At 40.8% G+C, this 14,940-nt stretch overlaps 1 protein-coding gene across 4 annotated transcripts in view; it reads right to left on the minus strand.

Annotated features, from left to right (window-relative positions):
* The window catches only part of cul2 (cullin 2), a 93,924-nt gene that overhangs the window by 37,261 nt on the left and 41,723 nt on the right, over positions 1 to 14,940 (minus strand). For 2 of the 4 annotated variants that reach the window (XM_068014753.1, XM_068014735.1), the window contains exons 10-11: positions 8,667 to 8,791; positions 2,118 to 2,225 (exon numbers count right to left, since the gene is read on the minus strand). In XM_068014753.1, the coding sequence (XP_067870854.1) occupies positions 2,118 to 2,225; positions 8,667 to 8,791 (233 nt within the window). Of the gene's footprint in view, positions 1 to 2,117; positions 2,226 to 8,666; positions 8,795 to 14,940 lie in introns of all 4 variants that reach the window. The other 2 variants (XM_068014733.1, XM_068014744.1) reach the window with 1 other exon arrangement.

Genomic DNA, 14,940 nt, shown 5'->3' on the forward strand with positions numbered 1-14,940 from the left:
TAACTAGCCTCCACTCAGTACACCTTTCAGGTCTAACCAAAATTAAGTTATGCTGTTGGGTAAATGGTGGGTTCAACTACATTATATGAGGGAGGTGGTGGCGTAGTGGACTAGTAATCCAAAGCCTAGGCTAATACTTTGGGGACATGGGTTCAAATCCCACCATGGCAGATGGTGAAATTTTAATTCAATTAATAAATCTAGTCTAATGATGACCATGAAACCATTGTCGATTGTTGTAAAAATCCATCTGGTTCACTAATGTCCTTTAGAGAAGGAAATCTGCTACATATGACTCCACACCCACAGCAATGTGGTTGACTCTTAAAATGCCCTTTGAAATGGCCTAACAAGCCACTCAGTTCAAGGGCAATTAGGGGGATGGGCAATAAATGCTGGCCTGGCCAGAGACGCCCACATCCCACAAACAAATAAAAAATATTACTTGAACATAAGTATAATAATGCATTATACCTTGGCAGCAAGGAGGAGGAAAAGGGAACTGAAGATTCAGGATTCAAGTGATTACTTAGCAACAAAAGTTTGTCATCTGTAATTCAGATCATCTGTGAGTTAATCAAAAAAAAAAGCATTCTGGAATTCTACCACCAGAGGGCACTATCACTATCTCCTCTGCCATTTCCGCCACCTCCAGCGTGATGCCACTACCAGTCGCATCTTCCCCTCCCTTCCCCTGTCATCATTCCGAAGGGATCGTTCCCTCCGTGACACCCTGGTCCACTCCTCCATTACCCCCACCACCTCGTCCCCGTCCCAGGGCACCTTCCCCTGCAATCGCAGGAGGTGTAATACCTGCCCATTTACCTCCTCTCTCCTCACTATCCCAGGCCCCAAACACTCCTTTCAGGTGAAGCAGCGATTTACTTGTACTTCTTTCAATGTAGTATACTGTATTCGCTGCTCACAGTGTGGTCTCCTCTACATTGGGGAGACCAAGCGCAGACTGGGTGACCGCTTTGCGGAACATCTCCGCTCAGTCCGCAAGCAGGACCCTGAGCTTCCGGTTGCTTGCCATTTCAACACTCCCCCCTGCTCTCATGCTCACATCTCTGTCCTGGGATTGCTGCAGTGTTCCAGTGAACATCAACGCAAGCTCGAGGAACAGCATCTCATCTACCAATTAGGCACACTACAGCCTGCCGGACTGAACATTGAGTTCAATAATTTCAGAGCATGACAGCCACCCATTTTACTTTCATTTTTAGTTATTTTTTCTTCCTTTTTTTTTACATTCTTTTTTACATTTTTTACAATCTTTTTTTGCATTTATTTCATTTCATCTTAGTTTGTTCAGTTTGCTTACCCACTGTTTTTTCCAGGTTTTTTTTCAGGTTTGCACTTGCTGCTGTTCAATATTCAGTGTATTTACACCTAATCTGTACTAATGCTTTGTCTTTCAACACACCATTAACATATTGTTTGCCTTTGCTCCGTGACCTTTTGGTCAGCTATGTGGCCTGGTCCAATCTGCACCTTCTCCTTTGTTATCTCTTGCCCCACCCCCATCTCACTTGCTTATAATCTGTGACTTTTCTAATATTTGTCAGTTCCGAAGAAGGGTCACTGACCCGAAACGTTAACTCTGCTTCTCTTTCCACAGATGCTGCCAGACCTGCTGAGTGATTCCAGCATTTCTTGTTTTTGTGGCACTATCATACTTATCAGTATCTGAATTTACCAGGTTGTAAGTTTTACACTTAAAAGAAAAATGTTTTAAAAACTTGTTGTTTCCTGCTTTATTTTGTATACAATTTCAGGATGGCCTTTTCCTTTTATGTTGAAAGACGAAGGTGAGAGTGACAGCAACTCTAAGCACCTCATCTCCATCTGGAACTTTGTACAGCGTAAAAACAGTATCAACAGATGTACTGGCTAATTTGGCTTAAGAATGGATTCTAATCCAGTTCCCCAGGCCACCCTGGGTCATCTTTTTAAAAATCAATGAGATATTTAAAAAAATTTATCTAAGTTTTATGAGAGGTTGTGTGCATTCCCCACCAGGAGTATAATAGCACTCATGTATCGGATCTAGTAATGCTCACAAGAAGCAGAGACACAAGCCTTAAAAAAACTTCGATTTATTTAAAGTAACTTACCTTATCAAGTGCACTCATAAAATGTTGATCACCATTAAGGACTGAACTGATGAGTTGAAGAAATTTACTGTGAACTTCAAGAACAGATTCCACAAACTGTGTCGGCATCTGAATAAAAATACAAAAAACAAATCCAGGGAGAAAAGCTCAAAACTCAATCTGAACTGGGAAGTTAGCTGTCTGAAGATCAGTTTGAAATTAATGTTAGAATGGGACAATCTGGTTCAGGGAAATCAATGCTAATTTTATCAATGGCTGACTGGGTAAATACATTCGTCATGTTCCATTTAGCAACACAGACCAATAGAATTCCAGATTCCATCTCTTGTTTTCTTTTACAGTTGGTGGGGATGAGAGGAGTGAGAAAGAAAATTAGTCAGGGTCCTCATTCATAATTCTTATTCATTGATCTGGTGAAAAGAATGAAGGCATGGACATCAGGTCATGATGTGCTGAGGCTCTGCTGGGATGATTCTCATGATCAACAGGCTGCAAACACTCACCATTGGGGCCCACAGATGAAAAAACATTCACCCAATGTATATGAAGCTCTGACATCCAAAAGAAACTGTACTTCAGCATGACTCATTCACTCCAGAGCAAGCAAGGGAAAACTTTAATAAAGTACTATAAAAGTAACCTGAACAGTGCATTTACAATCAATATTGCAGACCTGCAGTGTACTTTGTATTAAGTTTAGATTAGTTGAACTCCGGTGGCATTGCTTCCAGGCAAAACATTAAAAAGTCTTTCTTATGCTTCTACTTATCTTTCACGTTCTAATTCTTTCTATATTTCTATTTGCCTTTCACTGGCCCCTGTTCTCTCCTTTTCTGTATGGTTCCCTCACAATTTCATTCATCATTTCTGTGTATATTTGTCTTTGATTCTTGCTTAGGCCTTCTCGCTCCTACTTTCCCTCAGAAATATAGGCAGTTGCTCCTTTTAAATAAATCTACAAAATCTTGCTGAGATCCTACTAGAATAGCGAGGACAGAAGTTCTGAACACTAGTGCAACAAGGAATTTTAGCAAATATGCACAAGTTACTTTACCTGGTCACATACTTGGAAGTTTTCCCAATCCTTCCAAGAAGCTACAAATGAAGCCATTAGTAATTTGTTCAATTTTGTTTTGCCTTTATATAGGAAAAAAGGTCCAGAGATATTCAGAACGATAAACTGGCTGAACTGCCATCTCCCCTGTCACCTCTCAGGATGATTGTGCTTCATATTTTATCATAAAAATATTTCAACTATTCCAGACCACTAAGTGTCACCACATTTCTTCTCAGTTTGTTAATCCATAATTTTATCACATAATTTTATGTGATATGCTGCTGTGGTGTCATTAAACAGTCAGAGAGGTAACTCCTGACAAACCATTATAATAATCTCTGGATTACTACCTGAGCCACGAGCAATTTAGCACAGGGTCAATAACATCAGAGAGTTGAATGCGTGGCTCAAAGACTGGTGTAGAAGAAATGGGTTTCAATTCATGGGGCACTGGCATCAGAACTGGGGAAAGAGGGATCTGTTCCATTGGGACAGGCTTCCCTTGAACCATGCTGGGACCAGTGTTCAGGTGAATTGAATAACTAGGGCTGTAAATAGGGCTTAAAACTTAATAGGAGGGTTGGGGGTGGGGGGGGGGGGGGGTGGAGGATTTAAATGAGGGGAGATTTAGAAAGGACAAGGCAGTAGTGCAGGGTAGTGATATGGGTAACAGCAACCAAAGCGTGACAGGAATGGACAGAGTGTCCAAACATAAGAGTCAGCAAATATACTCAAGAGTTGGGAAAAATGGTAAAAAGACAAAATTAAAGGCTATTTATCTGAATGCATGCAGCATTCTCAACAGGATAGATGAACTGGTAGCTCAAATAGACATAAATGGCCCTTCTGATAAAGGGTCACTGACCTGAAACCTTAATTCTGCTTCTCTCTCCACAGATGCTGCCACACCTGCTGAGTATTTCCGGTATTTCTTGTTTTTATTTCAGATTTCCAGCATCTGCAATATTTTGCTTTTATTATAGAAATAAATGGGTATGATCTGATAGCCATTTTCGAGACGTGTTTGCAAGGTAACCAAGGCTAGGAATTGAATATTATAGTGTACTTGAAATTTCAGAAGGATAGGCAGCAAGGAAAAGAACTTGGGGTATCTCTGTTAATAAAGGATGAGATCAGTGCAGTACTGAGAAATGATCTTAGCTTGGAAGATCAAGGTGTAAAATCAGTTTGGGTGGCGATAAGAAATAGCAAGGGAATGAAATCACTGGTGGGTGCAGTCTATAGGTTCCCTAACAGTAGCTGCACTGTAGGACAGAGTCTAAATCAAGAAATAAAGGGGGTTTGTAAGAAAAGTAATGCAATAATCTTGGGCAATATTAATCTTCATACAGATCGGACAAATCAAACTGGCAAAGGTAGCCTTGAGGACAAGCTCAGTATATTCAGGACAGTTCCTTAAAAGAATACATTGTGGAACAAACCAAGGAAGAGGCTATTTTAGACTTGGTAATGTGTAATGAAACAGGATTGATTAATGCTCTCTGAGTAAAGGATCCTCTAGGGAAGAGTGATCATAACATGATAGAAGTTCACATTTAGTTTGAGGGTGAGAAATCTGGGTCTGAAATTAGTGTCTTAAACTTAAATAAAGGCAATTCCAAAGCTATGAAGAAAGAGTTGGCTAAAGTGGACTGGGAAAATAGATTAAAAGGCAAGATGGTAGGTCAGCAGTGGCAGACATTTAAGGAGCTATTTCATAATTCTCAACAAAGATTTATTCCATTGAGAAAGTAAGATTCTATGAGAAGGATGAACCATCCATGCCCAACTAAGAAAGTCAAAGATGGTTTCAAATTGAAAGGAAAGGGATACAACGTTGTAAAGATTAGTGGTAGGCTAGAAGATTGGGAAAATTTTAGAAACCAGCAAAGAATGACTAAAAGAAAGGAGGGAGATCTTAGAATATGACAGCAAACAAGAAACATAAAAACAGACAGTAAGAGCTTCTACAAGTATCTAAAAAGGGAGAGAGTCCATTAGAGGATGAGTCTGGGGAATTTATAATGGGAAACAAGGAAATGGAAGAGAATTTGAACAAATATTTTATCTCTGTCTTCATGGTAGATGACACTAAAAGCATCCCAAGAATAGAAGAAAATCAGGGGCAAAAGGGAAGGAGGAACTTAAAACAATTATCACTAGAGAAAAAGTACTAGGTGAACTAATGGGACTAAAGATTGATAAGTCTCCTGAGCCTGATGGCCTGCATTCTAGGGTCTTAAAATAAGTGGCTGCAGAGATAGTGGATGCATTGGTTGTAAACTTCCAGAATTCCCTCGATTCTGGAAAGGTCCCAGCAGATTGGAAAACTGCAAATGTAATGTCCCTATTCAAGGAAGGAGGGAGACAGAAAGGAAACTATACGCCAGTTAGTCTAACAACTGTCATTGGGAAAATGTTGGAATCCATTATTAAGGAAGTAGTAGCAGGACATTGAGAAAATCCTAATACTATCAATCTGAGTCAACATAGTTTTATGAAAGGGAAATCATGTTTGACAAATTGATTAGCGTTCTTTGAGGACATAACAAGCAAGGCGGGCAAGGGGAACCAGTAGATGTAGTGTATTTGGATTTCCAAAAGGCATTTGATAAGGTGCACATAAAAGGTTACTGCACAAGACAAGAGCTCATGGTATTGGGGTTAATATATTTTCATGGACAGAGGTTTGGCTAACGAATAGAAAACAGAGTTGGGAAAATGAGTCATTTTCAGGTCTATCAACTGAGCCATGGCTGACACCTAAAAAAAACCTTCTTCCGGTCTATGACCAGTGGGACCACTTCGGCCACTTGTTCTTGGTCGAGTGGACAAAGAACTTGAGCAAGTGTTTGCACAATTGATTCATACAAATAGGTTTTGAATAGATACTCCCATCTAGGGTACCATCCTGTAAGTAACAGTACAGGAAGGGTCCCTGCAAGATGATGAGATTGGTGCACCTCAGCTGGCAGCTGTTTGGTGAATGGCTCAGAGCTGCTTTTTGGCCAGTTCCAGACCCTACTGTAGTTTATCCAAGCTATTGCTGGAAAGACTAAGGCTGCGATGAAGTTTTCATTCCCATACATATACACAGTGAAAACAAATTAAACACATCCTGATTATTTCCTTAATGTTACCAATCATCATCTAAATCTCTAAAAGAACTTACAAACAAGAATAGGAAAAGATTAATAGTCCAATGAGTACATCCCTACTCGGAATGGGACAACTTTCAGATAGCATAGAGTGCACACTTCTGAAAAAGTAAAAAGTTCCAAACTCATTGAGCATGTCCTGATACCTAAGGTACCATATTAACTGAGTGCTCCCCTCACTCTGCATGTTTTTCTGGGTCTTGATATTCCTCACCATGTGAGGTCATCAAGATTAGATACAGTATTCTAGATGTGGCCTGATCAAGGCTTCATACAGGTAAATCGTAATATTTCTTGCTTTATTTTTAATTGTCTGAGCAATAAGTCTCAATAACTGTATTCTCTTTTACAACAGCTTTGCAACTATGTTCACAGACCTTTAATGAATCATGCATTATAAGCCTCATGTCCTTCTCACACTCAATAGCTTTGAGCTTGCAATGCTATACATTGCACATAGGTTTGATACCTCTACCCAAGGACATCATGCTGCACTTGTCTATATTGAAAGATATTACATCTATTACATCTCCTATCCTCCTGCAATCTATTTTTTAAGCTGAAATCCTTACATCCACACATATCTTCCTGCCATCTGCAAACATGTAAATTGTTTCCTCAACGCCCTCATCCAGATCATTGGTAAAGATGGCGAAGATCAACTGTCCAACACAAAGCAGTCAGCTGGGGCTCCCCCCATTTAGCAGTGCTATCTTTAATAACTATATTGTCTATGCAAAAACCTTTTTATGCAGCGAATGGTTAGGATCTGGAATGCACTGCCTGAGATTGTGGTGGAGGCAGATTCAATCAAAGCCATCAAAAGAGAACTGGACAATTATTTGAAGAGAACTTGTAGGGATACGGGGAAAAGGTAGGATACGGGGAAAAGGCAGGGGAGTGAGACTAGGTGAGCTGCTCTTACAGAGCGCAGGCTTGGACACAATGGGCCGAATGGCCTCCTTCTGTGCTCTAACCATTCTATGATTCTAACAAGTTCCTTATCCAATAAAGTATCTTCCCACCAATCTCACCACACTCAATCTTATTTATCTGTGTTTTAAGTGGCATTTTATCTAAGGATTTTTGAGAGTTTAGATATACATTATCAATTGAGCTTCCACCATCCACCAGCTATGTAACTTGTTCAAAAAAATCCATCAAGTTGGCGGGACAGACGCTCCTTTTCCAGAGGCCGTACTAAAAATTCTTTATGATCCCATCTCTTCCAAGGTGAGTGCATAGAACATTTATAATAATCACTTCTAGCAGCCTGCTTATAACTTGTAATAAAAACAGAAAATGCTGGAAATACTCAGCAGGTCGGCAGCATCTGTGGAGCGAGAAACGTTTCAGGTCTGTGATCTTTTACCAGACTGGGTTCTGACCTGCGTATTTCCAGCATTTCTGTTTTTATTTCAGATTTCCAGCATCTGCAGTACTTTTCCCTATAACTTATATTTATCGAGCACCTTCCATACCCTCAGGACAACTAAAGTGCTTCACTCCCAACAAGTTATTCTTGAAAGATAGTCACTGCAGTTGCGGGTTTTTTTTTTAGGTAAACACAATAATTCAGTCGAGGCCAAAACAACGTTTTATAAAGGTTCACCATAACCGCCTTGCCTTTGAACTCTATGCTTCTGTTTATAAAGCCCAGGATCCCATAGGCCTTATTAACCGCTTTCTCAACCTGCCCTGCCACCTTCAATGATTTATGCAGATGATTTGCGCATAAACCCCATCACTATCCTCCTCACAGTTCACAATACTTCCAAATTTTGTGTCATCTGCAAATTTTGAAATTGTGTCCAGCACACCCAAGTCTAGGTCATTAATATAGATCAAGAAAAGCAATGGTACTAATAATTAGTGAAGGGAAACTTTCATACAAAACAAGTAATTCTATCCAAAGGAAAGAAACAAAATTTCACCTGTGACCTGGCCAATATTTATCCCTCAATGAACATCACAAAAAAAGAGATTATCTGGTCATTGCTCTTTGTCGAAGTTTTCTGTGCGCAAATTGACTGCCACATTTCCTACAACAGTGACAACACTTTAAAAGTACTTCATTGGATGCAAAGTGTTTTGTGATGACCTGTGGTCATGAAAGGTGCTATATAAATGCAAATCCTTTTCTTTCTGTGACCACAGAAATCATGTGCAAAAGCTGTGTTTATGTCATAGCACCTTTTGCTGATTACTACTTCTCAAGACTGAAAACTGTACATTACTTACAATGATCAAGAATGTCTCTAAACAGCTAACAGATAGCCTACAACATATTATCAATCTTCACAATTAACAGCAAGGAAATCTTTGAGTACTCACATTTTCCTGAGAAAGATTACTGATGGATCTAAGGCCCTCATCATGAATATGATTCTGAAGCTCCTGAATCATGTGAGGTAAACCATTTGAGACAGCACGAAGCAAAGTATATATATTGGCCATGTCTGCTAGAGGGTGAAAAGGACATAGAGAGAAAAGGGGAAATTGCACATCTTTATTGGCATATACTTGTTCTGCAACCTTACAATAATCTGCTGTAAACAGAATTTGTGCGTTTAAAAGTGTATGTTGCCATAATGATTGTTTTACTGGTAATCCAGAGTTTAGGACTAATAATCCAAAGAATGAGAGTTCAAAATCCCCCTAAGGCAGTTTGAGAATTCGAATTCAGTTTTAAAAATCTAGAATTAAAAAGCGTACCAGTAAAAATACAAAATGACCATGAAACTGTCAGATCATCATAAAAATCCAATTGTTCATTAGTGTCCTTTAAGGAAGGAAATCTGCCAACCTTACCCAGTTTGGCTTATGTGGTTGACTGCCCTCTGTAGTGATCTAGCAAGCCACTTCATTGCCTTGAGAATGTGGTTATGCAATCAGAGATGGATAATAAATGTCAGCCTTGCCAATGATGCCACATCTCGAGAATGAAAAAAAAGCTTCTATGGATTTTGTACACATTTTCTGTAACAAGTGTATTCATCACAAATAAGATGAACAGAAAAAAATAATTTCTAAAACTTACCTGAATCCAACACAAATTATGGTTCAAAACATTCATCAGTGCATGGAGGAATTCTGATCCTGATAAATACCCAAACATAATGCGAGATGAACAGATTTAGTAACAGAAATCAGAATATCAATGGCAGGTCAATGCTGATTTTCAGGCCAGATCTGGCTCATAGGATAGAGTTCCAAGGGCACTGATAACCTCCAGTACCTCATCAAGAGGCCACTCTTCATGTGTAATCTTAAGAGAATTAGTGTTGACAAGCCCATTTTACTGTCGGGACATCACTGATGAACCAAACCCACAAATTCAGATTGCTCAAATATTCTCAACCATGATACTCAATGTACGGTTTTCCCAATCATTTTGCAAGACCATTCTCCGTACACACAACTTTCAACAAGATTATAATGGCATTATAAAGTTGCAGCTTCTTTAAGAGAGTAAAAGGTTAGTATGCAGGTACAGCACACAATTAGGAAAGCTAACAGAATGTTATTGTTTTATCGTGAGGGGAATTGAATACAAAAGTAGGGAGTTTATGCTGCAGCTATACAGGGCATTGGTGAGACCACATCTGGAGTACTGAGTACAATACTTGTCTCCTTATTTAAGGAAAGATGCAAATGTGTTGGAAGCAGTTCAAAGAAGGTTTACTGGACTGATACCTGGAATGGGCAGGAATGATTGGACAGGCTAAGCTTGTATCCGCTGGCATTTAGAAAAGTAAGAGGCGAATTGATTGAAATATATAAGATCCTGAGGGGTCTTGACAGGGTGGATGTGGAAAGGATGTTTCCTCTTTTGGGAGAATCTAGAACCAGGGGTCACTGTTTAAAAATAAGGGGTCGCCCATTTAAGACAGAGATGAGGAGAAATTCTTCCAGAGGGTTGAGACTTTGGAACTCTCTTCCTCAAAAGGCAATGGAAGCAGAGTCTTTGAATATGTTGAAGGCAGAGGTAGATAGATTCTTGATAAGCAAGGGGTGAAAGGTTAGCGGGGGTAGCTGATAATGTGGAGAAATCAGCTCAGCCATGAACTTATTGAATGGCGGAGCAGGCTCGAGAGGTCGAGTGGCCTACTCCTGCTCCTAATTCATACGTTCGTATTTTTAAATTGTGATGTAACTGGCCCAGTCATTTGCACATAAACCTGGAACAAATATGATGTTTCATCAGTTCAAAGAGATGTTGTTTAACAACAACTAGCCAGTTATCAAAGTAGCTGACAACCTGAGCATATTCAGAGCTGCACATGTTCATTGATTCATATTACTAGATAATTGAACCCAGTGGTTCTTGTACACACTGCTTATCTAAAGAGTTTGTCAACCGAGAAGCATAAAGCATTTTAAAAAGATTAAATATTAACTTTTATTAATTTATATTTTTCACAACAAATTCATTTACAATGACTTTTAATGTAGTAAAATGTCCTGAGGGGCATCGCAGGAGCATTATCAAACAAAATTTGACACCAAGCCATATAAGGAAATATTAGGACAGGTGACCAAAGGTTTGGTTACTGACGTAGGTTTTAAGGAGTGTCTTAAAGGAAGATCGAGAAGTGGAGATGCTTTGTGGAGGGAATTTTTCCAATAACTACTCTCCACGTGAGCTGTGCTATTATAGCTCCTTTATAGAATAAACAATTTGCATTTACTTATCACGGTATCTCATCACTCATTAAGTGCAACAGTGTTGGACTGGTGGCCTAGTGGGTTTTGTTATTGTTTCATGGGATGTGGCAAGGCCAGCATTTGATGCCCATCCCTAATTGCCCTTCAGAGGGTGGTGCTAAGCTGACTCTCGAACTGCTGCAGTCCATCTGGCATGGGTACACCCACAGTACTGTTAGGAAGAGAATTCCAGGTTTTTGACTCAGCGACTGTGAAGGAACAACGATATTGTTCCAGTCAGGATTGTGTGTGAGGAACTTGCAGGTGGTGGTGTTCCCATGCATTGCTGCTCTTGTTCTTCTAGGTGATGGAGGTTGCGGGTTTGGAAGGTGCTGTTGAAGGAGGCTTGATGAGTTGCTGTAGTGCATCTTGTAGATGGTACACACTGCTGCCACAGCGCGTCGGCGGTGGAAGGAGTGAATGTTTAAGATGGTGGATGGGGTACCAATCAAGTGGGTTGCATTGTCCTGGATGATGTCGAGTTTCTTGAGAGGTGTTGGAGTTTCACTCATCCAGGCAAGTTGAGTGTATTCCGTCACACTCCTGTCTTGTGCCTTGTAGATGGTGGACGGTGTTTGTAGAGTCAGGAGGTGAGTTACTCGCCACAGAATTACCTACGAACATGCAAATTAGGAGCAGCAGTAGGCCACTAGACCCCTTGAGCTTGCTCTGCCATTCAATAAGTTCATGGCTGAACTGATTACTCCACATTCCCACCTATCCAATAACCTTTCATCCCCTTGCTTATTAAGAATATATCTATCTTTGCCTTAAAAATATTCAAAGACTCTGCTTCCACCACCTTTTCAGGAAGAGAATTCCAAAGACTCACGACCCTCTGTGAGAAATAATTTCTCCTCATCTTTGTCTTAAATGGGCGATCCCTTATTTTTAAATACTGACCCCTAATTCTAAACTCACCCACAAGGGGAAACATCTTTTACACATCCACCCCTCAGGATCTTTTTATGGCTGGTCCAGTTAAGTTTCTGGTCAATGGCAACCCCAGGATGTTGCTGGTGGGGGAATTCAGCGATGATAATGCCATTGAATGTCAAGGGGAGATGGTTAGATTCCTTCTTGTTGGAGATGGTCATTGCCTGGCACTTGTGTGGCGTGAATGTTACTTGCCACTAATCACCCCAAACTTGAATGTTGTCCAGGTTTTGCTGCCTGTGGACGTGGATAATTTCACTATCTGAGGAATCACAAATGGTGCTGAACATTGTGAAATCATCAGCAAACATTCCTCCACCTTATGATGGAGGAAAGGTCATTGATGAAGCAGCTGAGGAAGTCCTGCAGCTATCTCCTGGGGCTGAGATGTTTGGCCTCCAACAACCACAACAATCTTCCTTCATGGTAGGTATGACTCCAACTAGTGGAGAGCTTTTCCCGATTCTTACAGACTTCAATTTTGTTAGTGCTCCTTGATGCCACACTTGGTCAAATGCTGATGTCAAGGGCAGTCACTCTCACCTCACCTCTTGAATTAAGCTCTTTTGTCCATGTTTGGACCAAGGCTGAGATAGGGTCAGGAGCTGAGTGGCCCTGGCAAAACCAAAACTGAGCGCTGGTGAGCAGGTTATTGCTGTCTAAGTGCCGCTTGATAGCACTGTCGATAACACCTTCCATCACTTTGCTGCTGATTGAGAGTTGACTGATGGGGCAGTAATTGGCTGGATTGGATTTGTCCTGTTTTTTTGAGATCAGGACATACCTGGGCAATTTTCCACATTGTCATGTAAATGCCAGTACTGCAGCTTGGCTAGGGCGCTGCTAGTTCTGGAGCACATGGCTTCAGTACTACTGCCAGTATGTTTTCAGGGCCCATAGCCTTTGCAGCATCCAGAGCCTTCATCTGTTTCGTGCTATCACGTGGAGTGAATGGAATTAGTTGAAGACTGGCATCTATGATGCTGGGGGCCTCAGGAGAAGGTAAAGACAGATCATTCACTCAGCACTTCTGGTTAAAGATGGTTGCAAATGCTTCAGCCTTGTCTTTTGCACTGACGTACTAGACTAGGGGATGTTTGTGGAGCCTCCTCCTCTGGGTTAGTTGTTTAACTGTCCACCACCATACATGACTGAATGTGGCAGGACTAGTGGACTAGTAATCCTGAGGCCTGGACTATTGCTCTGGAGACACAAGTTCAAATCCTATCATGGCAGCTGGGGAATTTAAATTTAATTAAATAAATCTGGAAATAAAAAAAAGTCTCATTAATAAAAAACAGAAAATGATGGAAATACTCAGCAGGTCTGGCACATCTGTGGAGAGAAACAGCGTTAACATTTCAGGTCGATGACCTTTCAGTAATGTTGACCATGAAATGACCAGAATGTTGTAAAAACCCATCTGGTTCACCAATGTCCTTTAGAAGGAAATCTTTCATCCTTAGTTGGTCTGGCCTACATGTGGCTCCAGACTCTCAACAATATGGTTGACTCTTAACTGCCCACTGAAATGGCATAGCAAGCCACTCAGTTGTATCAAACTGCTATGAAAAAGTTGAAGAATAAAACCAGACGGGCCACTTGGCATCAACCTAGACACCAGATATGACAAAGGCACACCCTGACCAGTCGACCCTTCAAAGTCCTCCTCATTAACATACAGCGATTTGAGCCAACATTGTCTCACAGACTAGTCCACTATTGCACACCATGGTGGCAGTGTGTACCATCTACAAGATGCACTGCAGCAATGCGCCAAAGCTCCTTCAACAGCACTTTCTCAAGTCACGACCTCTTTGGCCGAGAAGACCAAGGTTAGCAGGCACATAGGAACACCACCACTTTTCCCCTCCAAGTCACACCATCCTGAGTTGGAAATATGTCACCGTTTCTTCACTGTCACTGGGTCAAAATCGTGGAACTGCCTCCCTAACAGTACTGTGGGAGTACTTTCACCACATGGACTGCGACGTTTCAAGAAGCCAGCTCACCACCACCTTCTCAAGGGCAATTGGGGATGGGCAATAAAAGCTGGCCTTGCCAGCGAACCCTACATCCCATTAACAAATAAAAATGATAGCCATTTTTCACACACATGATTCCCATAAACAGCAAAGAGTGCAAAGATCATACAATTGGCTCCCAGTTTCCCAATATCACAAATTTAAAAATCACATCCATATGATTAAATCTCATCCCTCATGGCCTTGTCCATTCTTAGTTCAGTAACATCCTCCTATCACTCCTTTGACTCCAGCTTTTAGGCATTACTCATTCCCTCTTAACCCCGCCACTAGTGGCTATGCCTTCAGGCAGCTAAGTTCCATACTCTCAAATTCCTTCCCTAAAGGAGCAATACAAAAAGAATTGATGCCAACAGAAAATGATAAATAAAGATGATTGGATGGCTTTGGTTAGAAGTCTCAGAGAAACAGTAGTCTTTTGCTGTTGTCTGCACACAGGTGCCCATGTTACAACAAGCAGCAACTTGCATTTCAATAAAGAAAGGCATGGCTGAAAAACAAAGCTGGGAGCTGGAGCAAGTTACAGAGATGGGGTTCAGGTCAGGAATTCTAAATTCAGTGCAACAAGCCAGTGGACTTTGCTAAAGGCAGGGGTAATAGATGAGTGAAAACTGCTGCAGGACTGGATGAGGGCAGTAGAATTTTGAAGAGTTGATGTTTGTGTTTATGGAGCTTGGGAACTCCACAAAGAACACACAAAACAAAAATCGAGCATTGAGGTAACTTCAGCATAGATAAGTATTCCAGCAACATTGAGGGTGAGATAAGGCAGAGACAGGCATTGCAATAAAGATGAAACTAAGTGGTTTTGGTGATGGAATGAATGTACAGATTGAAGCTTAGTGTCAAATAAGACTCCAAGTGTGCATAGTTCTGCTTGGGCAAACAGCCGGGGATAGCAATAATACAGGACAAAACTA

Source organism: Heterodontus francisci, chromosome 2 (assembly GCF_036365525.1).
Source record: "Heterodontus francisci isolate sHetFra1 chromosome 2, sHetFra1.hap1, whole genome shotgun sequence".
NCBI lineage: Eukaryota > Metazoa > Chordata > Chondrichthyes > Heterodontiformes > Heterodontidae > Heterodontus > Heterodontus francisci.